The sequence below is a fragment of the Entelurus aequoreus genome, linkage group LG08 (genome assembly GCF_033978785.1).
Source record: "Entelurus aequoreus isolate RoL-2023_Sb linkage group LG08, RoL_Eaeq_v1.1, whole genome shotgun sequence".
Taxonomy (NCBI): domain Eukaryota; kingdom Metazoa; phylum Chordata; class Actinopteri; order Syngnathiformes; family Syngnathidae; genus Entelurus; species Entelurus aequoreus.
The window spans coordinates 2,479,579-2,506,167 of NC_084738.1; the positions used below are offsets into that span (position 1 = coordinate 2,479,579).

Sequence of the window (26,589 nt, forward strand, 5' to 3'; positions counted from 1 at the left end):
TCTCGCCTCTAGCCACATACAAAAAAAAACGTGAAGGATAGTTTGAGTCATACCAAAGACTATAAAAATGGGACTCGTTACCTCCCTGCTTGGCACTCAGCATCAAGGGTTGGAATTGGGGGTTAAATCACCAAAAATGATTCCCGGGCGCGGCCACCGCTGCTGCCCACTGCTCCCCTCACCTCCCAGGGGGTGATCAAGGGTGAAGGGTCAAATGCAGAGAATAATTTCGCCACACCTAGTGTGTGTGTGACAATCATTGGTACTTTAACTTTTTTAACATATAGGGCGTAATTTACTAAGATCAAAATAGCATGTGCTAAACAGCGTCTGCAATCTATAAAATTGTGTGTACTATTAGAGGGCGTGTTGCGTGCAATCTACCCACATTGCACGTGCTATTCATAACTAGTCCAGACCGCCTTTCTTGAATGAGGTTTTGGTGTGTACTACGCAGTTTTCACCACTGAACTACTCATCCTAACTGCAGTGTTTTGCTGTCAAACAAGCAGCAGACATGTACCACTTTTTAATGTTTTGTTTTTTTTGTGCGCTGCAGAGGCGCCCACAGTAGAGAGGCTGCACTTACTGAGCTCAAGACGCAAAAAGATGCATACTTCAAGAAGTTTTTTTTTCATATAGGAGATAAGGTAATAATATATATTCTAAATGAAAACATTAACGCCATTAAAGGCCTACTGAAATGAATTGTTTTTATTTAAACGGGGATAGCAGATCCATTCTATGTCATACTTGATCATTTCGCGATATTGCCATATTTTTGCTGAAAGGATTTAGTAGAGAACATCGACGATAAAGTTCGCAACTTTTGGTCGCTGATAAAAAAAAGCCTTGCCTGTCCCGGAAGTAGCGTGACGTCGCAGGTTGAAGAGCTCCTCACATTTCCCCATTGTTTACACCAGCAGCGAGAGCGATTCGGACCGAGAAAGCGATGATTACCCCATTAATTTGAGCGAGGATGAAAGATTTGTGGATGAGGAACGTAAGAGTGAAGGACTAGAGGGCAGTGCAGGACGTATCTTTTTTCGCTCTGACCGTAACTTAGGTACAAGCTGGCTCATTGGATTCCACACTTTCTCCTTTTTCTATTGTGGATCACGGATTTGTATTTTAAACCACCTCGGACACTACCGTAATTTCCGAACTATAAGCCGCACCTGACTATAAGCCGCACCAGCTAAATTTAGGGGAAAATACAGATTGCTCCATATATAAGCCGCACCCGACTATAAGCCGCAGGGTTTTGATGTGTAATTAGCGTAGTATATAGGGGTTCCTGCTACCACGGAGGGGATTGTCGGGACAGAGATGACTGTTTGGGAACGCAAAGCGTCCCATTTGTTAACAATAAATCTTTCAATCATTCAATCGAACTTTCACATCTTTGACATGGCGAACAGCATTCGTGCAGAGTACAAATAATACAACGGTGCAAAGTAACACAAAGTGCTCGCCTGTACGTTATCAAAATAACCAGCCTACCGGTATATGAAAAGTCAGTCTTTAATCATTGTGTCATCGTCTTCCTCCTGCGTACTAAAACCACCGAAATCCTCTTCGTCGGTGTCGGAGAAGAACAGGCCGTAAATAAGCCGCAGGGACCAGAACGAGGGGAAAAAGTAGCGACTTATAGTCCGGAAATTACGGTATATCCTCTTGAAAATGAGAGTCGAGAACGCGAAATGAACATTCACAGTGACTTTTATCTCCACGACAATACATCGGTGAAGCACTTTAGCTACTGAGCTAACTTGATAGCATCGTGCTTAAATGCAGATAGAAACAAAAGAAATAAGCCCCTGACTGGAAGGATAGACAGAAGATCAACAATACTACTATCAGGAGACACCGAACCAAACACTGGGCCTGTCGAAGCCTAGCAATGCTGTTGCTAACGACGCCATTGAAGCTAACTTAGCTACGGTACCTCGTCAGAGCTATGATAAGAACATTAGCGCTCCACCTACGCCAGCCCTCATCTGCTCATCAACGCCCGTGCTCACCTGCTTTCCAGCGATCGACGGCGCGACGAAGGACTTCACCCGATCATCGATGCGGTCGGCGGCTAGCGTCGGATAGCGCGTCTGCTATCCAACTCAAAGTCCTCCTGGTTGTGTTGCTGCAGCCAGCCGCTAATACACCGATCCCACCTACAGCTTTCTTCTTTGCAGTCTCCATTGTTCATTAAACAAATTGCAAAAGATTCACCAACACAGATGTCCAGAATACTGTGGAATTTTGCGATGAAAACAGAGCTGTTTGTATTGGGATACAATGGTGTCCCAATACTTCCGGTTCAACCATCGACGTCACGCGCAAACCTCATCATACATAGACGTTTTCAACCGGAAGTTTCCCGGGAAATGTAAAATGTCACTTTATAAGTTAACCCGGCCGTATTGGCATGTGTTGCAATGTTAAGATTTTATCATTGATATATAAACTATCAGACTGCGTGGTCGGTAGTAGTGGCTTTCAGTAGGCCTTTAACACACCCGGCATGCAGCTATAAAATTAGAAAAGGTTGTTGCTGTATAGACAATATGTGTAATATGTATTCATTTATGACAGACCATGCAAATAGGTTGAAACACAGACACACCAAATCACATTGCGCGTGCTGTATCATATATTGGCATCTTCTCCTCCGAGTATTGCGAGCATTTTGCTAATCAGCATATATTCTGCATATTAATGAACACAGAGCTGCAAAATAGGTTTCACGCCTTGTTCTGATCACCTAACAGACGCAATCCACTTTGCACACATTTAGTAGCCCATCTTTGCGTGTGCTATTAAGTTGGCACATGTTTTAGTACACGCAACCCTTTAGTAAATGAGGCCCTTTGTGCATTAAAGATGTTAAAACTAATCCAATGTAGGTCAATAATGTGTGAATGTGGATTAAATAACCTACTCAGTGGCCTAGTGGTTAGAGCAGGGGTGTCCAAACTTTTTCCACTGAGGGCCGCACACTGAAAAATCAAAGCAAGCGGGGGCCATTTTGATATTTTTTTATTTTAAAAACCAATACAATATATGTATAAAAAATATACATTAAGGCTTCCACTTAGGCTTGATCCCAGGGACCCCAAAGGGTTTTGGTAAAAAAAATATAAAAAATGTGTCATTATTCTTTATTATTATTTTTATTATTATTCAAGTTTTAAATCCCTAGATCGGGGGTCGGCAACCCGTGGCTCTAGAGCCGCATGCGGCTCTTTAGCGCCCCCCTAGTGGCTCTCTGGAGATTTTTCAAAAATGTATAAAGAATGGAAAAAGATGAGGGGAAAAAAATCTATTTTTTTGTTTTAGTATGGTTTGTGTAGGAGGACAAACATGACACAAACCTCCCTAATTGTTATAAATCACACTGTTTATATTAAACATGCTTCACTGATTCGAGTATTTGGCGAGCGCCGTTTTGTCCTACTAATTTTGGCGGTCCCTGAACTCACCGTATAGTTTGTTTACATGTATAACTTTCTCCGACTTTCTAGGACGTGTTTTATGCCACTTCTTTTTCTGTCTCATTTTGTCCACCACACTTTTAACATTGTGCATGAATGCACAAAGGTGAGTTTTGTTGATGTTATTGACTTGTGTGGAGTGCTAATCAGACATATTTGGTCACTGCATGACTGCAAGCTAATCGATGCTAACATGCTATTTAGGCTATCGATATGTACATATTGCATCATTATGCCTCATTTGTAGCTATATTTGAGGTCATTTAGTTTCCTTTAAGTCCTCTTAATTAAATGTATATCTCATGACACACTATCTGTATGTAATATGGCTTTTAATTTTTTGCGGCTCCAGACAGATTTGTTTTTGTATTTGTGGTCCAATATGGCTCTTTCAACATTTTGGGTTGCCGACCGCTGCCCTAGATCAACATTAGGTCTATCTGTCAATATAATGTTTTTAAAGATTCAAGTCGTATGCTCTTTTTGTCAAAGAAAACCCTGTTTTTTAATGGAAAAAACACAAAATATGCATTATTTTCACCCAATAACATTTTTAAGTGGAATATTTCAGATTATATAATAATTGGAGCCTTAAAACGGTCAATAACTCATAACACCATTGATTTTAATTCATTATTATTTTTTGAGCGATGACACTTAAAAACAAATCACACAAAAATTATTGGGGAACCAAAAGGGTCCTACTCATTAAAGTGTTAAAAAATGTCTTTTACTGTTTACTTTTAACACAATAAGCTCGAGATCAACTTCAGATCTATCCGTCAATTGTACGTTGTATTGTTGTTTATGTTTTTTGTTTGTTCGTTTTAGGCCCTTCTTTAAAAAAAAAAAAAAAAAAAACAGCTCAATTTTTTATATGGCAAACACAAAATATGCAACATTTTCCCCCAAAAATATCTCAAAGTGCAATATTTAATGTGACGTAATTGGAGCCTTGGATAGGTCAATAATTCATAATGACATTGATTTTGATTCATTATTATTTTTTAAAGAAAGAAACAGCCTGCATGGCAGCTTTGTGTTATTAGAGTGAACATTGCAACATTTTCTTGTTACATTTCACCTGTTTGATCTTTTATACCACTTTTTATGTTTTTAATCGTATTTTAAAATGGGCCGTGGGGCCGTTAAAAAATGACCTTCGGGCCGCAAATGGCCCCCGGGCCGCACTTAGGACATCCCTGGGTTAAAGTGTCCGCCCTGAGATCGGTAGGTTGTGAGTTCAAACCCCGGCCGAGTCATAGTAAAGACTATAAAAATGGCACCCATTACCTCCATGCTTGGCACTCAGCATCAAAGGTTGCAATTGGGGGTTGAATCACCAAAAATTATTCCCGGGCGTGGCCACCGCTGCTGCCCACTGCTCCCCTCACCTCCCAGGGGGTGAAAAAGGGGATGGGTCAAATGCAGAGGACAAATTTCACCACACCTAAGTACTTTAACTTGAACTTAAATGATGTGTCCTCAGTTCACAATGTCCATTATTATTACTATTGATATATGCTAAGCTACAATGAAAGTGTTTATCAGTGACAAAGCAAATTGGTGTAGAGCAGGGGTCACCAACGCGGTGCCCGCGGGCACCAGGTAGCCCGTAAGGACCAGATGAGTAGCCCGCTGGCCTGTTCTAAAAATAGCTCAAATAGCAGCACTTACCAGTGAGCTGCCTCTATTTTTTAAATTGTATTTATTTACTAGCAAGCTGGTTTCACTTTGCCCGACATTTTTAATTCTAAGAGAGACTAAACTCAAATAGAATTTGAAAATCCAAGAAAATATTTTAAAGACTTGGTCTTCACTTGTTTAAATAAATTCATTAATTTTTTTACTTTGCTTCTTATAACTTTCAGAAAGACAATTTTAGAGAAAAAATACAACCTTAAAAATGATTTTAGGATTTTTAAACACATATACCTTTTTACCTTTTAAATTCCTTCCTCTTCTTTCCTGACAATTTAAATCAATGTTCAAGTAAAAAAAAATTTTTTTTATTGTAAAGAATAATAAATAAATTGTAATTTAATTCTTCATTTTAGCTTGTGTTTTTTCGACGAAGAATATTTGTGAAATATTTCTTCAAACTTATTATGATTAAAATTCCAAAAAATTATTCTGGCAAATCTAGAAAATCTGTAGAATCAAATTTAAATCTTATGTCAAAGTCTTTTGAATTGATTTTAAAATTTTTGTTCTGGAAAATCTAGAAGAAATAATGATTTGTCTTTGTTAGAAATATAGCTTGGTCCAATTTGTTATATATTCTAACAAAGTGTAGATTGGATTTTAACCTATTTAAAACATGTCATCAAAATTCTAAAATTAATCTTAATCAGGAAAAATTACTAATGATGTTCCATAAAATCTTTTTTTAAGTTTTTCTCTTCTTTTTTTCGGTTCAATTTTGAATTTTAAAGAGTCAAAATTGAAGATAAAATATGTTTCAAAATTTAATTGTCATTTTTTTCATGTTTTCTCCTCTTTTAAACTGTTCAATTAAGTGTAAATATCATTAATTATTAATAATAACATAGAGTTAAAGGTAAAATGAGCAAACTGGCTATTTCTGGCAATTTATAAAAGTGTGTATCAAACTGGTAGCCCTTCGCATTAATCACTACCCAAGAAGTAGCTCTTGGTTTCAAAAAGGTTGGTGACCCCTGGTGTAGAGTCTAATGATATATTTAATTAACAATGGATCAGTTTTATTTTGACAGTAGTTACAAACAAGCTGCAGGCTAAAATGGAGCTCTTTGTTGTGTTTTCAGGTGGTTGAAACAGCTAGAGTGTTTGTCACGGACACCAACGATGAAACTCCTGAATTCCAGAACCTGCCTTTTATTGTTAATATCCCAGAGGTACTGTAGAGCCTACTAGCATTGACACAAACCCAATTTTGGAAAGAAAACCCCTCGATGTCTTGGATATGTTCTTTTTAGGATGCCGTGGCAGGGAGCAGCGTCTACAGAGTCCAGGCACTGGATAAAGACATGGGTTCAGGAGGCAGCATCTGCTATTCCCTCCAGGTGAACCTCAATCTTTTAATGTTATGCAGAGTATGCGGCACTCGTGACGTTTTAAGCTGCTTTTTCATTCGGATTCATACAATCCAAGGCTGCTCCAGTTTGCAGAACAAATGGCGAATTTGAGCGTGATCCTTTTTTTTCTGTTGCCTTTATCAGTTGTCAGAAAAACTAAAAGGGTTCTTTTTTGAGTTTGGACTTTCAGTTTCACGGTTAAGGAGTGTGGAAAAAGGATGGATGGATTTGATTAATCTCATACACACTTTCAAGAATCGTGAGTGTGGTAGAGAAAGTGGTCCTGTGTGGTTTCAGACAGCTATGGGCAATTGAGCTCCTGTTTGAAGCCTAGAACAATGGTGAAATAAAAGGTTGGAATTTGCAAGAACTGGCAAGGATATGGGAGCTCATTGGTGACATTTGTAGGAATCGTACTTGAATCCCAGTTAGTGTATGAACTGGGACATGTTCAGTAAGTAGAGTGTTGTCTAGATCAGTGTTTTTCAACCTTTTTTGAGCCAAAGCACATTTTTTGCGTTGAAAAAATGCGGAGGCACACCACCAGCAGAAATCATTAAAAAACGAAACTCAGTTGACTGTAAAAAGTCATTGTTGCAATTGTTGGATATGACTTTAACCAGGGGTCCCCAAACCTTTTTGACTCGGGGGCCGCATTGGGTAACAAAAATTTGGCCGGGGGCCGGGCTGTGTGTATATATATATATATATATATATATATATATATCTATATATATATATATATATATATATATATATTATATATATATATATATATATATATATATATATAATATATATATATATAGATATATATATATATATATATATATATATACATACACTACCTTTCAAAAGTTTGGGGTCACCCAAACAATTTTGTGGAATAGCCTTCATTTCTAAGAACAAGAATAGACTGTCGAGTTTCAGATGAAAGTTCTCTTTTTCTGGCCATTTTGAGCATTTAGTTGACCCCACAAATGTGATGCTCCAGAAACTCAATCTGCTCAAAGGAAGGTCAGTTTTGTAGCTTCTGTAACGAGCTAAGCTGTTTTCAGATGTGTGAACATGATTGCACAAGGGTTTTCTAATCATCAATTAGCCTTCTGAGCCAATGAGCAAACACATTGTACCATTAGAACACTGGAGTGATAGTGCTGGAAATGGGCCTCTATACACCTATGTAGATATTGCACCAAAAAGCAGACATTTGCAGCTAGAATAGTCATTTACCACATTAGCAATGTATAGAGTGTATTTCTTTAAAGTTAAGACTAGTTTAAAGTGATCTTTTCCTTAAAAAATAAGGACATTTCAATGTGACCCCAAACTTTTGAACGGTAGTGTGTGTATATATATATATATATATATATATATATATATATATATATATATATATATATATATATATATATATATATATATATGTATTATATATATATAATATATATATATATATATATATATATATATATATATATATATATATATATATATCTACATACATATGTATATATATATATATATACACATATATATATATATATATATATATATATATATATATATATATATATATATATATATATATATACATTGTCTTTATATTACAGCAAGTTAATCCGTTTTGTCATTTAACATCAATTAACATTGATGTTCATCAACATTTAACATTGTCATGTTATCGATGGAAAATTCATTTTTAGACAATATGATTTGCCTGAGCGGCTAGGAGACACCAAGAGTAACAAGCGGTATAAAAATAGATTACAAAGGAAAGATAAAATAAAAAAATAAAAAAATAAAAATATATATATATATATTTTTTTTTTACTTCGGACTTTCCGTGGGCTGGATTTTGGATGCTGGGGGGCCGGATCCGGCCCGCGGGCCGTAGTTTGGGAACCACAGCTTTAAACCATAACCAACCATGCATCAATATTGCTTTTGAGTTTTTTGCTGTTTTCCTGTGTGTGGTGTTTTAGTTCTTGTCTTGCGCTCCTATTTTGGTCTTTTATTGGTATTTTCCTGTAGCAGTTTCATGTCTTCCTTGGAGCGATATTTCCCGCATCTACTTTGTTTTAGCAATCAAGAATATTTCAGTTGTTTTTTTATCCTTCTTTGTGGGGACATTGTTGGATTGTCATGTCATGTTCGGATGTACATTGTGGACGCCGTCTTTGCTCCACAGTAAGTCTTTGCTGTCGTCCAGCATTCTGTTTTTGTTTACTTTGTAGCCAGTTCAGTTTTAGTTTTGTTCTGCATAGCCTTCCCTAAGCTTCAATGACTTTTCTTAGGGGCACTCATCTTTTGTCTATTTTTGGTTTAAGCATTAGACACCTTTTTACCTGCACCCTGCCTCCCGCTGTTTCCGACATCTACAAAGCAATTAGCTACCTGCCACCTACTGATATGGAAGAGTATTACACGGTTACTCTGCCGCGCTCTAGACAGCACCGACACTCAACAACAACACATCATTTGCAGACTATAATTACTGGTTTTCAGAACATATTTTTAACCCAAATAGGTGAATTTACATAATCTCCAAAGGCACACTAGACCCAGGCACAGTGGTTGAAAAACACTGGTCTAGATGAGTGATTCTTATCTGGTGGGTCACAACTGTTTTCAGTGAGTCACAGTTATTTACCTTGGCAAAAAACTGTCGTCGTTGTGGCTTGTACAGCCCTTTGAGACACTTGTGATTTAGGGCTATATAAATAAACATTGATTGATTGAAAAACAGAACTGATATTGTCCTTTTATTTAGAATTTTAAGATTTTTTTTTTATCTGGCACGGTGTTGCGTATTATTGTGTCAGGATGGCCGAGCGGTCTAAGGCGCTGCGTTCAGGTCGCAGTCTCCTCTGGAGGCGTGGGTTCAAATCCCACTTCTGACAGCACATCATTTCTACCATGAATTGATTTACGTGGACCCCGACTTCAACAAATTGAAAAACCAGTGTTTCCCACACATTCATTTCTTTGTGGCGGCCCGCCACGAAAGAATTACGTCCGCCACAAATAATTTTTTTTATTTTTTTATTTTTTTTGTCCTGTCCAGCTTCTCAGGCAAATCATATAGTTGATGTAGATGCCCATATAGGCTGTTCTGATTTACCTTACAAAAGAGAAGTGTAGGATACTTCTCTTGTTGCCTTATTGGTATTTGACCACTACTGTTTTCTGTTTATTTGTTACTGACTGTGGCAGGACACCTCTGCCTCTGTTTCACTTTATGTTGCTGGTAAATAATATGGTTGTAGTAGTAGGCTAAAGATGAATTATTTAGTATGCACTAATTAAAGGGGCAGAGCTTTAAGAGACATTTTAGCTTTTATATTTTATAAGATATATTTTTTGTAAGAACCACGATTAAAAAATATATTTTACTGAATAACTTATTGTTCAAATCTGTATATAAATATGTACACGAAGTGTTGTAATTATATTGTAAAATGGATGGACTTTTAAAACAAAACTGTTATTATTAATTAGTAAGTATACATTTTTGAGCCTTTTTAGAGAAAATCATATCATTGTAGTAAATTATGCAAATTACTCGATGATGCCATGGTGACCACGCCCATAGCCACGCCCCCACCGCCACAGGTATCTTGGCAGTTTATGAGAAACACTGAAAACTTATTCGTGTGTTACCATTTAGTGGTCAATTGTACGGAATATGTACTGTACTGTGCAATCTACTAATTAAAGTTTCGATCAATCAATCAAAAAAAAACTTCTTAAGGTGGCGACGACGCTCCGTAATGCTATTTAAACCCCAACAAAGTTTGTTAGTCTACTGCTTTTGAGACTGAATGTTCCAGTCCCGCCTTAGTGTTTGCCTCTATGTGTGTTATGCTTCTTATGTATTAGCTGTTTAAGTGCAAGCTAGATTTTAATTGTCTATTCAATGGTCATATTTGAAGATGTTAGACATCGGCATTGTAATATTGCTGATGCTAATTTAATTGCTAACGCATTTATGGGATTTTCAATGTAAATTAACATCGAGGGAGCGCATTTGTTTAAATTAATTTTGTTAAAGGCCTATAAAGTAAAAGCTCTCATATAGAAGTCAACTGGAGCCTTTTATTGAGAACCTGTTATCTGTCTGTTGAGTAACAAGCAAAGACCAAACATTTCTACGAGCAGAATAGAAGTTATTTGTTGAAATAATTTAGAATTTGTGGATGAAAAATTTATTGTTTCTTTAAATGTTAGGAAGAAATGTCAAATTCAATCTTCAATGATACTTTATTTTCGGACTTGAAAGATTATTTGTAGTCATTTCGTCTATACAACTAGACAAACATTGTCTTCATTGATATTTGAGAATTTTACCGTATTTTTCGGACCTCAGAGCGCACTTAAAATTTCTCAAAAATCGACACTGCACTTTATAACTTGGTGCTCCTATGTGTGTATTCATTCTGGTTGTGCTGACCGACCTTGAAACCATTTTATTTGGTGCATGGTGTAATGATAAGTGTTACCAGTAGATGGCAGTCACACACAAGAGATACATGTCGACTGCCTGTTCAATAAATGACGCAAGTACTGGTACGCAAGAAACACCAAAATGTTGATGTTTCATTGAGAATGTAGAACAGGGGTCACCAACGCGGTGCCCGCGGGCACCAGGTAGCCCGTAAGGACCAGATGAGTAGCCCGCTGGGCTGTTCTAAAAATAGCTCAAAAAGCAGCACTTACCAGTGAGCTGCCTCTATTTTTTAAATTGTATTTATTTACTAGCAATCTGGTCTCGCTTTGCCCGACATTTTTAATTCTAAGAGAGACAAAACTCAAATAGAATTTGAAAATCCAAGAAAATATTTTAAAGACTTGGTCTTCACTTGTTTAAATAAATTCATAATTTTTTTTACTTTGCTTCTTATAACTTTCAGAAAGACAAATTTAGAGAAAAAATACAACCTTAAAAATGATTTTAGGATCTTTAAACACATATACCTTTTTACCTTTTAAATTCCTTCCTCTTCTTTCCTGACAATTTAAATCAATGTTCAAGTAAATGTATTTTTTTTATTGTAAAGAATAATAAATAAATTGTAATTTAATTCTTCATTTTAGCTTCTGTTTTTTCGACGAAGAATATTTGTGAAATATTTCTTCAAACTTATTATGATTAAAATTCAAAAAAATTATTCTGGCAAATCTAGAAAATCTGTAGAATCAAATTTAAATCTTATTTCAAAGTCTTTTGAATTTATTTTAAAAATTTTGTTCTGGAAAATCTAGAAGAAATAATGATTTGTCTTTGTTAGAAATATAGCTTGGTCCAATTTGTTATATATTCTAACAAAGTGTAGATTGGATTTTAACCTATTTAAAACATGTCATCAAAATTCTCAAATTAATCTTAATCAGGAAAAATTACTAATTATGTTCCATAAATTATTTTTTTAAGTTTTTGTCTTCTTTTTTTCGGTTGAATTTAGAATTTTAAAGATTCGAAATTGAAGATAAACTATGTTTCGAAATTGAAGATAAACTATGTTTCAAAATTTAATTGTCATTTTTTTCGTGTTTTCTCCTCTTTTAAACCGTTCAATTAAGTGTAAATATCATTAATTATTAATAATAACATAGAGTTAAAGGTAAATTGAGCAAATTGGCTATTTCTGGCAATTTATTTAAGTGTGTATCAAACTGGTAGCCCTTCGCATTAATCACTACCCAAGAAGTAGCTCTTGGTTTCAAAAAGGTTGGTGACCCCTGATGTAGAACATTACACACGGCGCTCAAAAATGTTGTAGTACAACTTTGGTAAGCTGTGAAGCCACACTGCTTGATGGATTGTCGGAGAATTACGGCTAATGTAGTCAGACGTACTGTGCTTCAACATACGGGTATTATTATGGTGTGTGTAAGGACCACAAAATGGCACCTATTCGGAGACATTCTATCTGCCATTTTGTTTCGCAATATTATGTAAAATCAAAATGTTTTACCTATTGGTACCTGTCGTGTATTTGGGATTTGCATAAATCCCGAAAACTTGCGTGCGTTCGCCTTTGTAGTCCGCGCCGTAGCCCATAAGCTCCTTTGTTTTCTCTCTCTTCTTGTGGGGCACTCATCCTCCACTGCTGCCATTCCTAATATAAAGTAGCGAACAGCTCGAACATAATCTGTCAGTAGACTCCATATGGAATAGCTAAAAACTACAACAAAGATGACGGTGAGAAGACGCTGTTGAAGTAGAGCCACGTAAAAAGGACCACTCACAAAATGGTGCATCTTGAAGAGATAGTCAGACATATTCTATGCAACATTTTGACCAAAGAACCACCATTACGTTTTATGTAGACCGCAAGGAAGTGTTTTAAATGTAGAAAAAACTAAAAATATGACCCCTTTAATGCGCCTTATAATTCTGTGCGCCTTTTGGATGAAGTAGACCCTAATAGACCCATTCATAGACAGTGCATAGAGTTGGGCAATAGAAACCAAAACTGATATCCCGGTATTTTTAGGCCAAATGGCTATACAGCAGGGGTCACCAACCTTTTTAATACCAGGAGCTACTTCTTGGGTAGTGATTAATGCGAAGGGCTACCAGTTTGATACACACTTAAATAAATTGCCAGAAATAGCCAATTTGCTCAATTTACCTTTAACTCTATGTTATTATTAATAATTAATGATATTTACACTTAATTGAACGGTTTAAAAGAGGAGAAAATATGTAAAAAAAATGACAATTACATTTTGAAACATAGTTTATCTTCAATTTCGACTCTTTAAAATTCAAAATTCAACCGAAAAAAAGAAGAGAAAAACTTAAAAAAATAATTTATGGAACATCATTAGTAATTTTTCCTGATTAAGATTAATTTTAGAATTTTGATGACATGTTTTAAATAGGTTAAAATCCAATCTACACTTTGTTAGAATATATAACAAATTGGACCAAGCTATATTTCTAACAAAGACAAATCATTATTTCTTCTAGATTTTCCAGAACAAAAATTTTAAAATCAATTCAAAAGACTTTGAAATAACATTTAAATTTGATTCTACAGATTTTCTAGATTTGCCAGAATAATTTTTTTGAATTTTAATCATAATACGTTTGAAGAAATATTTCACAAATATTCTTCGTCGAAAAAACAGAAGCTAAAATGAAGAATTAAATTAAAATGTATTTATTATTCTTTACAATAAAAAAAAATAAAAAAAATACTTGAACATTAATTTAAATTGTCAGGAAAGAAGAGGTAGGAATTTCAAAGGTAAAAAGGTATATGTGTTTAAAAATCCTAAAATCATTTTTAAGGTTGTATTTTTTCTCTAAAATTGTCTTTCTGAAAGTTATAAGAAGCAAAGTAAAAAAATTAATGAATTTATTTAAACAAGTGAAGACCAAGTCTTTAAAATATTTTCTTGGATTTTCAAATTCTATTTGAGTTTTGCCTCTCTTAGAATTAAAAATGTCGGGCAAAGCGAGACCAGCTTGCTAGTAAATAAATACAATTTAAAAAATAGAGGCAGCTCACTGGTAAGTGCTGCTATTTGAGCTATTTTTAGAACAGGCCGGCGGGCTACTCATCTGGTCCTTACGGGCTACCTGGTGCCCGCGGGCACCGCGTTGGTGACCCCTGCTATACAGTATATAATATATACCAGTATACTAAACAAAACGTGCAAAGTGCTTAAGGTTGTCTATGTATTTTACGGCTAGATAAGCAATGTTGAGATTACTCCGATTATTTTTGTTGTATATCGGAACGTAACATGTTGCTTATTCTTATAATATAATATAATAGTATAATATATTAGTTAGCAGTTACTGTGTCAAAGCAGTTTTCGTTAATTTTGTTCATTACTGTTAGGTTTACATAAACAGATGAAATTAGTTATAAAGTTGCTACAAGGAGAGGTATATGTTCTCAAGCAAATCGGTCTATGTTTAAATAAAGCTCCAGTGAAGTCGGAAGTTGAAAAGTTTGTTGTGTTGTGTCATTGTGCTCAGAGAAGCCTACGTAAACACGCAAGGGGCGGTGTTGAGCCAGTGGCAATGCAAACGGCCGTAACAAAGGCACATCAAAATATACCAGTATGGCGGTATTGTCTCAAATATATATCTTTTTCTAAAATATACTGGTATTAACTATAATATTGGCATACCACCCAGCCCTAACGGTGCGCCTTATGATCCGGTGCGACCTATGGTCTGAAAAATACGGTAGTTTAAAAGATTTCGGCAATTCGGGTACCACAGCCAAACTCGTTGAAAACCTCTAAAGCAGGGGTCACCAACGCGGTGCCCGCGGGCACCAGGTAGCCCGTAAGGACCAGATGAGTAGACCGCTGGCCTGTTCTAAAAATAGCTCAAATAGCAGCACTTACCAGTGATCTGCCTCTATTTTTTTAATTTTATTTATTTATTAGCAAGCTGGTCTCGCTGCGCTCGACATTTTTAATTCTAAGAGAGACAAAACTCAAATAGAATGTGAAAATCCAAGAAAATATTTTAAAGACTTGGTCTTCACTTGTTTAAATAAATTCATTATTTTTTTTACTTTGCTTCTTATAACTTTCAGAAAGACAATTTTAGAGAAAAAATACAACCTTAAAAATGATTTTAGGATTTTTAAACACATATACCTTTTTACCTTTTAAATTTCTTCCTCTTATTTCCTGACAATTTAAATCAATGTTCAAGTAATTTCTTTTATTTTTATTGTAAAGAATAATAAATACATTTTAATTTAATTCTTCATTTTAGCTTCTGTTTTTTCGACGAAGAATATTTGTGAAATATTTCTTTAAACTTATCATGATTAAAATTCAAAAAAATTATTCTGGCAAATCTAAAAAATCTGTAGAATCAAATTTAAACCTTATTTCAAAGTCTTTTGAATTTATTTTAACATTTTTGTACTGGAAAATCTAGAAGAAATAACTATTTGTCTTTGTTAGAAATATAGCTTGGTCCAATTTGTTATATATTCTAACAAAGTGCAGATTGGATGTTAACCTATTTAAAACATGTCATCAAAATTCTAAAATTAATCTTAATCAGGAAAAATTAGTAATGATGTTCCATAAATTATTTTTTTAATTTTTTCAAAAAGATTCGAATTAGCTAGTTTTTCTTTTCTTTTTTTCGGTTGAATTTTGAATTTTAAAGAGTCGAAATTGAAAATAAACTATGTTTCAAAATTTAACTGTCATTTTTTTCTTGTTTTTTCCTCTTTTAAACTGTTCAATTAAGTGTAAATATAATTAATTATTAACAATAACATAGAGTTAAAGGTAAATTGAGCAAATTGGCTATTTCTGGCAATTTATTTAAGTGTGTATCAAACTGGTAGCCCTTTGCATTAATCGGTACCCAAGAAGTAGCTCTTGGTTTCAAAAAGGTTGGTGACCCCTGCTCTAAAGGGACCCGTTCTTTGTGAGCCGCAGCTCTTTTCCTAGTAGAAATATAATTTTTGCGAATGAGTCGAGTCGTTTGAGTGAAAGATAAAAAAATTATTCACATTTGTGAGCCATTACGTTGCGAGCCGCTCGTTTTGCGAGTCTTTCTTACTCGCGTATCACAATACATTTCAACCTCGTGCATACATTTTTTTTTAATTCAGGAGTTTAATCAAGACAAATAGACCAATTAAAAGCTTAGAACTTTCAGACATTTAAAACAAATATATGGAATACTGAAATTTTAGTTTTTATTCGCCGCAAACCACGAATATTACTGAGAAATTCAGAAACACATTCTTAAAATATTTCACTGTGTGTGTAGTGAATGACTTTTTGGGTTGCCACTTGTAGTTAAAGGGTGATGGTGGGTCCTGCAGTCCAACCAGTACCAACAATGCCTGACGTTCAACTCATTCAACATTCAAAACATGTAAGGGGGTAAACTTTTCTGCTGGAAAACTCTTGATTGGCTTTAGTAGTAGAGTTCAACAACTTGCACTGAGCCTAGTCTATAAAACCCACTACACCTCCCTGATACCGAAGTACATGTCAAACTACTTCCTTAACGTAAATGACCGCCATAACCACAACACCAGGGGGAGCTCCACTAACCACGTTAAACCCAGATTCCGAACTAACAAAGGTCTTAAGTCATTCTCTTTCTATGCCACATCAATGTGGAATGCGCTCCCAACAGGTATAAAAGAAAGGGCATCTCTATCCTCCTTCAAAACCGCAATAAAAGTTCACCTCCAGGCAGCTACAACCCTAAACTAACACCCTCCCCGGATTGCTAATAATCAAATATAAACAATCAAATGCAAATACTTTTTCTTATGCCTTCTGATCTCTCTCTCTCTCTCTCTCTCTCTCTCTCTCTCTCTCTCTCTCTCTCTCTCTCTCTCTCTCTCTCTATGTCCACTACTTGATGTCCATATCCTACACCCCCCCAAGTCTCAATCAATCAATAGTAAGTTGATGACTTACGTCAAGTAGGATGTCATTCATGATACAGTCAGAAATACTCAGTAGTGCGCAGATCTGGTTGTGATGAGAGATGCATTGGGTTGTACGTTTGTATAAGTGATCCCTAGGACGAGGGTTATCATGCTTTCATGTGCATGAGCATAAACTTCCTTGCTGTATGAGTTGGCAAAATATCTCATGGTTGAGCTGACATCTAGGGGAGCGGTCATGTGGCTTGGAATAACCAAATAAAGGACATTTGAGCGATTGAATAGCGTGTGCAAGAGAAAAGGATTAACCTCAAATGAGCAGTTGGAAAATGGATTACAAAATTTAATTACATTTGAGCAGCGTATGGAACGCTTAATGATGGCTTATGTCTGCTTGGGTCCAGCAGCCAACAATGTGAGGGACAAATGTTCAAAGCTGGAGGGAAAGTAAACAGACTTTAACCACTTGTGAGCCTGTTTCCTTTGTCAGCCGTCGCCAAACGCCAGGTTCACCATCGACGGCAACAGTGGCATCCTGAGGGTGAAACCTGGCACCACGCTAGACTATGAGACCACGCCTACGCACTTTGTGACAGTGGTCGCCAAGGTGAGAGATCACTCTTGCTCTGCCTACATAGAATTGAAGGTTTTAGATGAATACACTCTACAATCAATCAAATATAGTAACAATGCATTTTTTGTAATCAACTAAGGCAGGGGTCGGCAACCTTTACCACTCAAAGAGCCATTTTGGAAAGTTTCACAAATTAAAGAAAACAATGGGAGCCACAAAAAAATTTTGAAAATTTAAAATGAAAAACACCGCATACAAAGCTTAAATTGCTTTGCGCTATGTTAACCAGGGGTCTCTGACACACGCACCGGCACGCATCTTAATAAGGAAATTTAATGTTAGTGCGGCCCGCGACTTTTAATTGAATGGCGCTTGATAGCGTCTTTCTTGCCAACCCTCTCAATTTTCCGGGAGACTCCCAAATTTCAGGACGTGCTGGCACTGCTTTTAGCGCCCTCTACAGCCTGCCCAAACAGCGTACCTGCTTGGCCACATGTTGAATGCAGCTTTTGCTTGCTCACTTAAGTGACAGCAAGGCATACTTGTTCAACAGCCACACAGCTTACACTGACGGTAGTCGTACAAAAACAACTTTAACACTGTTACGTTACAAATATGCGCCACACTTTGAACCCACACCAAAAAATAATGACAAACACATTTCTGGAGAACATCTGCACTGTAACACAACATAAACACAACACAACAAATACCCAGAATCCCATGCAGCCCTAACTCTTCCGCTCAACCGACGCACGGAGAGAGGGGGGGTTGGGGGGTGGGTTGATGTGTGGGGGGGTTTGGTGGTAGCGGGGGTGTATAATGATTGTAGACCGGAAGAGTTAGGTCTGCATGGGATTCTGGGTATTTGTTGTGTTGTGTTACGGTGCGGATGTTCTCCAGAAATGTTTTTGTCATTCTTTTGTGGTGTGGGTTCACAGTGTGGCGCATATTTGTAACGTAACAGTGTCAAAGTTGTTTTATACGGTCACCGTCAGTGTAAGCTGTGTGGCTGTTGAGCAAGTATGCCTTGCTGTCACCTACGTGTGCAAGTAAAAGCAACATATAACATGTGGCCGGGCTGGCACGTTGTTTGTAAATGCTATAGAGGACAATTAATGCAGTGCCATTAGGGCACACCCTTGATTAAGTAATTAGAGTGAAAATAGGATAATATTTGCCCTGGGAGATTTCTAGGAGAAGCAGTCTCTTGGGAAAATCGGGGGGGTCGTTAAGTATACTGGGAAAACCGGGAGGGTCGGCAAGTATGCAGCTGAGCCGCATCAGAGTGGCCAAAGAGCCGCGGGTTGCCGACCCCTGAACTAAGGACAGGTTTTGTCAATCGTTAGTGTACTAACTGCTAGGGATGTTAACAACAAAAACCGATGCGACCGAATATCCAGTTCCAGTTCCACTTTGCCGGTTACAGACCCCTCAATCGATAAGGTTCAGTTGTGAATCTTTAGGTTAATCAAGTGCAACCACATAGACCGGTTATCGGGCCAAACTAGAATTCAGTTGACATTTTTTGTCTTTAAAACGACACTAGAGCCAGGGATGTCTGTGGAAAGTGTCACGGGTTTCAATAGACGTAGATACATGGTCCAGGTGTCGCGCAAGACTAGCAATCAGTAGACAGTTTATCTTTCAAACAACGCGAGAGCCACGGTTGTCCGCCAAATAATTACCCACAAGATATGTAACGTGAACACCGCAGACAGTCTCCGTGCCGTGCCATCCGTCAATATTGTAACATCCAGAGTAATGGTGGCTCAGACAGATTCTCAGTTTGTCTTTCGTTATTCCCCAAAAAGCAAAGCATGTTTTCGTACAAAGGGCTCAACCTCCGTGTCTCGCTTTCTTTTACAGCATCCTTCCTTTCCCCTTTCAACTCCACAACACGTCACTTCCCATTTTTGTCCCGGAAGTCCCGCCCCCCAGGCAACCTATAGGTGTCTGCGACTACACTGACTTGACTTAACTTGTGGAAAAGAAATATATTTGACATGTGACATGTGCTTGCCTTTTTACTTTATTTCACATCTTTGGGGACAGATGTTGTGTTGGAAAAATTTGAAAAATACTGGAAGCATGTCACTTTTATAGAATGTGCTTTTTCTTTATATTTGAATATGAATGTGCCCATATGGTTATTCTCATGGCATTGAACTGATCAGTTGTCTTAGAATATTGGCCTCTCATCCGAGCAATTTCAATCAGTTCATGCTCATAGACTTAGCTTGGACAGATCTAATCGGAGTGCTTGGTGCCGAGGTCCTAACCATTTATTCTCAAATACGAGGAGGAGCGTATGTGCACAGGAAGGAATACTTTTGTTCTTTTGTGGTGTAAAAACAAATGTCCATCAACAAATGTTAACCATAGACCGTATCGAATCTTATTGAATTGTTCATACACTAAATCGAATCGTATGGAATCGTTCATACACTAATCAAATTGCATCGAATCGTTTTCTATAAATATATATATATTTTTAAATCTCTATAACCCATGTATCAAGATGCGAATCAAATTGTTCATCACAAAGAGATTTACATACCTACTAACTGCTGAATTCACTTTGTGATCAACCACCTCTGACTTATTCGAAATTAGCCTTAAGGAGAATCTTTTAAAATAATCTTGATTAAGTTCCGCAATCCAGGCTCCACTCTCTTGACTATTTGTGTTTCTTTTAGGACGGAGGAGGGAAATATAAAGGCAAACATCAGGTTTTGACCTCCACGGCCACCATAACAGTCAACATCCTTGATGCCCAAGACATGCCTCCATCCTTCATAGGAACGCCTTACTTCGGCTACATATACGAAGTCTCCGTTCCTGTAAGTTAAACCTCCACTCTTCCACACATTCCGTAATGACAAGTCAAACAATAATTACGCAGAAGTTTAATCTTTCTATATCGACCAGGGCTCTGAAATATTTACTGTGTATGCCAGAGATGGGGACCAAGGCATTCCTAACCCCATTTATTACTCCATCATCGATGGTAAGATCGGCCAGAAATGATCATGCACTGAGATGCTATATAATAAATAGTACTTGCATATCTGTTTCAGGAAGTGACGGTGTTTTCGACATCAACAGCACAAGTGGTTGCATCACCTTGACAACGCATCCCTCCCTGCTGAAAAATGAACTCTACGAAGTCGAAGTCAAGGTAGTTCTTGTAGCTTTAACAGTGATTTCCACATAGCATGTGTTGACCCGTATAATGCTCAAACCAAGGCATCAGAGGTGGGAGCCAACGGTCACTTGTTGGACTACGACATTGCCATGGTGACGATCCGAGTGGTGGACCTTAACAACCACCCGCCTACTTTTTATGGCGAGAACGGACCACAGAGCAAGTTTGAGGTCACCATGTATGAGCACCCTCCTGCAGGGGAGATCCTACGCGGATTCAAGATCACGGTCAACGATTCAGATCAGGTTAGTAGATCTGAAAAGAGTATTTTGACTTTATCTAAAAAAAACAACAGAACATTGACATGTAATTTTTCTTTAAACACGTATTTTGACTCTTAGGGGGCAAATGCCAAATTCAAATTAAGACTGGTGGGACCGAGCAGAGTTCTACGAGTGGTTCCCCAGACGGTCCTGAACGAAGCCCAGGTAACCATCATCGTGGAGGACACATCTGGCATCGACTACGAAAAAGGACAGACCCTCTCGTTCAAGGTCAGAACTCATAAGAAGAAGTCTAATTTCACAAACTTCCCTACAGGCACAATAGGAGGTTCCAGTTGTTTTATCATTACGGTATGTATACACAGCTTTTGGCGGTGGAAATTGACACTCCCGAGCGCTTCAGTGCGACAGCAGATATCGTGATCAACCTTCTGGACACTAACGACAACACCCCCAAATTCACCTCGGAGTATTACATTACCAGGGTCGCGGAGAACTCCCCCGGAGGCTCTAGTGTTGCATCTGTTACGGTAAGATTGCCATTTTAGCCCGACCAAAGACTTTCCTATTTACTTTATTTTGTCACATGACCACATACACTGTATCTTGTCTCTGACATTATTATCGTTTTGCTTGCTCCTCCAGGCAAACGATCCAGACTCGGGACCTTGGGGTGAAGTCAAATACTCCATTTATGGATCAGGGTCAGATTTGTAAGTATAAACAAAACACAACTTGAGACTTCCTGGTAGTAAAGATCCCGATCCATATTTAGATTCTGCGTAAGGACGTTAGCAGGGAACAAGTCTGTTTAGGCACAACGCAAACAGCCTCGGGCTAAGATGGCTCCAAGATTCCGGCTAATCTTCTAATTGGATTGCGAGGTTAAAAATAGTCAGCGTGGCCCATCTCACGTCGGAGCGAGCCAATTAACATACAGGGTGACAGCTGGAGCCCCGAGATGGAGAAGTAAGGAAAGCGCAGTGGCGGAGGGAAAGTGTAAATTTATGCTCGTCGGCAGGCAGCCACCAGAGCTAATTGTGTGAAAGTTTGCGAGCAACTTGTGAGTTATCGCAGGAAATAAAATGGCAGCAAGCCCGATGTCAAAATAAAAACACAAACCACCGATACAACTGTTATAACTTATGATCTTTAAAACATACTTCTCAAAGATGTGTGCATGTAGCCTAGTCGAGGTATCAACATATTAATTTGTTATTTGTGGTTATAATATTACGCATGCAAATGGTGACCAAAACACAAATCTTAATGCAATGTAACTTTTTTTTAAATCAGTTTTAATACAGTAGTACCTCAACTTATAAGCTTAATTGATGTTCAAAGCTCGTAACTCAAAAGATCCATCCATCCATCCATTTTCTTCCGCTTATCAGCAGCAGCCTAAGCAGGGAAGCCCAGACTTCCCTCTCCCCAGCCACTTCGTCCAGCTCTTCCCGGGGGATGCCAAGGCGTTCCCAGGCCAGCCGGGATACATAGTCTTACCAACGTGTCCTGGGTCTTCCCCGTGGCCTCCTACCGGTCGGACGTACCCTAAACACCTCGCTATGGAGGCGTTCGGGTGGCATCCTGACCAGATGCTTGAACCACCTCATTTGGCTCCTCTGGAAGTGGAGGAGCAGCAGCTTTACTTTGAGCTCCCCCCGGATGGCAGAGCTTCTCAGATTTTCTAGATTTGCCAGAATAATTTTTTTGAATTTTAATCATAATAAGTTTGAAGAAATATTTCACAAATATTCTTCGTCGAAAAAACAGAAGCTAAAATGAAGAATTAAATTACAATTTATTTATTATTCTTTACAATAAAAAAATGCATTTACTTGAACATTGATTTAAATTGTCAGGAAAGAAGAGGAAGGAATTTAAAAGGTAAAAAGGTATATGTGTTTAAAAATCCTAAAATCATTTTTAAGGTTGTATTTTTTCTCTAAATTTGTCTTTCTGAAAGTTATAAGAAGCAAAGTAAAAAAATTAATGAATTTATTTAAACAAGTGAAGACCAAGTCTTTAAAATATTTTCTTGGATTTTCAAATTCTATTTGAGTTTTGTCTCTCTTAGAATTAAAAATGTCGGGCAAAGCGAGACCAGATTGCTAGTAAATAAATACAATTTAAAAAATAGAGGCAGCTCACTGGTAAGTGCTGCTATTTGAGCTATTTTTAGAACAGGCCGGCGGGCTACTCATCTGGTCCTTACGGGCTACCTGGTGCCCGCGGGCACCGCGTTGGTGACCCCTGTCTTATAGGGTTCACTCGAACAATCGCTACACCAACTAGCGGAAGGAAGGCTTGTAACTCAAATTCTTGATGGCTGCTAAAAGCAAAACAATTAGCCAATCAAAGTCAATCAATCAAAGTTTACTTGTATAGCCCTTAATGTCTCGAATGTCTCAAAGGGCTGCACAAGCCACAACGACATCCTCGGCTCAGATCCCACATCAGGGCAAAAAAAAAACCTCAACCCAATGGGGACAATGAGAAACCTCGGAGGGGACCCACTCACCTGGGCAAGAGACAGCTCATATCTCAAAACACTCTAATACAGGGGTCACCAACGTGGTGCCCGCGGGCACCAGGTAGCCCGTAAGGACCAGATGAGTAGCCCGCTGGCCTGTTCTAAAAATAGCTCAAATAGCAGCACTTACCAGTGAGCTGCCTCTATTTTTTAAAATTTTATTTATTTACTAGCAAGCTGGTCTCGCTTTGCTCGACATTTTTAATTCTAAGAGAGACAAAACTCAAATAGAATTTGAAAATCCAAGAAAATATTTTAAAGACTTGGTCTTCACTTGTTTAAATAACTTCATTATTTTTTTACTTTGCTTCTCATAACTTTCAGAAAGACAATTTTAGAGACAAAATACAACCTTAGAAATGATTTTAGGATTTTTAAACACATATACCTTTTTACCTTTTAAATTCCTTCCTCTTCTTTCCTGACAATTTAAACCAATGTTCAAGTAAATTTATTTTTTATTGTAAAGAATAATAAATACATTTTAATTTAATTCTTCATTTTAGCTTCTGTTTTTTCGACGAACAATATTTGTGAAATATTTCTTCAAACTTATTATGATTAAAATTCAAAAAAAATTCTTCTGGAAAATCTAGAAAATCTGTAGAATCAAATTTAAATCTTATTTCAAAGTCTTTTGAATTTCTTTGAAAAATTTTTGTTCTGGAAAATCTAGAAGAAATAATGATTTGTCTTTGTTAGAAATATAGCTTGGTCCAATTTGTTATATATTCTAACAAAGTGCAGATTGGATTTTAACCTATTTAAAACATGTCATCAAAATTCTAAAATTAATCTTAATCAGGAAAAATTACTAATGATGTTCCATAAATTATTTTTTTTAAATTTTTTCCAAAAGATTAGAATTAGCTAGTTTTTCTCTTCTTTTTTTCAGTTGAATTTTGAATTTTAAAGAGTCGAAATTGAAGATAAACTATGTTTCAAAATGTAATTGTCATTTTTTTGTGTTTTCTCCTCTTTTAAACCGTTCAATTAAGTGTAAATATCACTAATTATTAATAATAACATAGAGTTAAAGGTAAATTGAGCAAATTGGCTATTTCTGGCAATTTATTTAAGTGTGTATCAAACTGGTAGCCCTTCGCATTAATCACTACCCAAGAAGTAGCTCTTGCTTTCATAAAGGTTGGTGACCCCTGCTCTAATAAGTCAAGGCACCACCGTACTAGACCGTTTTGAACAAGAAAACAATGACCCAGAAAGTAGTCATTTCATTGATATTTTTGCTGATTATGTAAAATACATTCCGCTTGCCTTGGTGACCCGTGGTGCAGGTTTTCCATCCACCCGTCGACAGGCCTCATCTCCACACAGCCGTGGACCACCCTGGACGCGGAGGTGCGCTCCAAATTCAACTTCTACGTGAAGGCGGAGGACTCGAAGGGAAAGTACAGCCTGGCCGAAGTCTTCGTCACCGTGCTGGACATGAACGACCACTCGCCCGTATTCCACGACAAGCTGCTGGAGAAGACCATGGTCATTGGCACGCCAGTTAAAGTGGAGGTGTGTAGAAAACAACCGCACAGTATTTAGTTGAAAATGACATGTTTATGGTTGTTTAGAAAAGTCTTTTTAGTACGGGCAGAATACAGGTCACAGTTTTATACGGAACATGTTCACATTTCGGGTCTTTATAGACAAAATCAGTACTGTATCTCTTTCTGAATGTTTTGTTTTTGTCGAAAAGTTGGCAAAACAACTAGAACAACTACACTTTAATTGTGTCCATTTCTGTATTGGAATTGGGAGAACATTTAGTACACATGTTGGTCTGACTCACACCTAGTCCAGCACGTTTGGCTCGTATGAGCGCACTAATACGCGCCCGATTTTCCCATAATTGGAAGAGGTAGGCTGGGCCATGTGTACGTTGGTAAACCTCACTCTCTGACAACTTCATGGGTGTGCTGGCTGCTGAGTTACCCAGCCCAGGATTTTAGCTCATTGGTCAGCACTAGGGTTGTACTAGAGATGTCCGATAATGGCTTTTTTGCCGATATCCGATATTCCGGTATTGTCCAACTCTTAATTACCGATTCCGATATCAACCGATACCGATATATACAGTCGTGGAATTAACACATTATGATGCCTAATTTGGTTGTGATGCCCCGCTGGATGCATTAAACAAATTAACAAGGTTTTCCAAAATAAATCAACTCAAGTTATGGAAAAAAAATGCCAACATGGCACTGCCATATTTATTATTGAAGTCACAAAGTGCATTATTTTTTTTTAACATGCCTCAAAACAGCAGCTTAGTAGCAGGGGGTGTATATTGTAGCGTCCCGTAAGAGTTAGTGCTGCAAGGGGTTCTGGGTATTTGTTCTGTGGTGTTTATGTTGTGTTACGGAGCGGATGTTCTCCCGAAATGTGTTTGTCATTCTTGTTTGGTGTGGGTTCACAGTGTGGCGCATATTTGTAACAGTGTTAAAGTTGTTTATACGGTCACCCTCAGTGTGACCTGTATGGCTGTTGACCAAGTATGATTTGCATTCACTTGTCTGTGTGAAAAACCGTACCTTTAAGAACCTTTAAGGTTTATTGGCGCTCTGTACTTCTCCCTACGTCCGCGTACCACTCCGTACAGCGGCAATTTAAAAAGTCATACATTTTACTTTTTGAAACCGATACCGATAATTTCCGATATTACATTTTAAAGCATTTATCGGCCGATAATATTGGCAGTCCGATATTATCGGACATCTCTGGTTGTACGGTATACCGGTATTGGTATAGTACCGCGATACTAATGAATCATATTCGGTCCTCTAAAAAGTACCGGTCCGCCGCCCCGTAGTAGTCACGTCGTGTCATTGTTGGTTTTACGAGCAGACAAGCTTGTTCGGCAGCGCACAATCACAAAGTACTTACAAGCAGACACAGTGTGTAGACAGAAAAGGGAGAACAGACGCATTTTGGATCTGGTCAGGATGCCACCCGAACGCCTCCCTAGGGAGGTGTTTAGGGCACGTCCGACCGGTAGGAGGCCACGGGGAAGACCCAGGACACGTTGGGAAGACTATGTCTCCCGGCTGGCCTGGGAACGCCTCGAGATCCCCTCGGGATCCCC

The 26,589-nt window shown here is 37.6% G+C and overlaps 1 protein-coding gene and 1 non-coding gene across 4 annotated transcripts in view; both read left to right on the forward strand.

Moving 5' to 3' along the window:
• LOC133655308 (cadherin-related family member 1) overlaps positions 1-26,589 on the forward strand; it is a 42,794-nt gene that overhangs the window by 1,919 nt on the left and 14,286 nt on the right. For all 3 annotated transcript variants that reach the window (XM_062055334.1, XM_062055335.1, XM_062055336.1), the window contains exons 5-15: positions 6,278-6,367; positions 6,449-6,535; positions 17,447-17,563; positions 20,230-20,373; positions 20,462-20,540; positions 20,611-20,711; positions 20,780-20,983; positions 21,080-21,232; positions 21,328-21,492; positions 21,608-21,675; positions 24,791-25,019. In XM_062055334.1, coding sequence (XP_061911318.1) covers positions 6,278-6,367; positions 6,449-6,535; positions 17,447-17,563; positions 20,230-20,373; positions 20,462-20,540; positions 20,611-20,711; positions 20,780-20,983; positions 21,080-21,232; positions 21,328-21,492; positions 21,608-21,675; positions 24,791-25,019 — 1,437 coding nt within the window. The remainder of the gene's footprint in view (positions 1-6,277; positions 6,368-6,448; positions 6,536-17,446; positions 17,564-20,229; positions 20,374-20,461; positions 20,541-20,610; positions 20,712-20,779; positions 20,984-21,079; positions 21,233-21,327; positions 21,493-21,607; positions 21,676-24,790; positions 25,020-26,589) is intronic.
• trnal-cag (transfer RNA leucine (anticodon CAG)) lies at positions 9,368-9,450 on the forward strand. Its single transcript has one exon. It is a non-coding gene; the product is annotated as a tRNA-Leu (tRNA).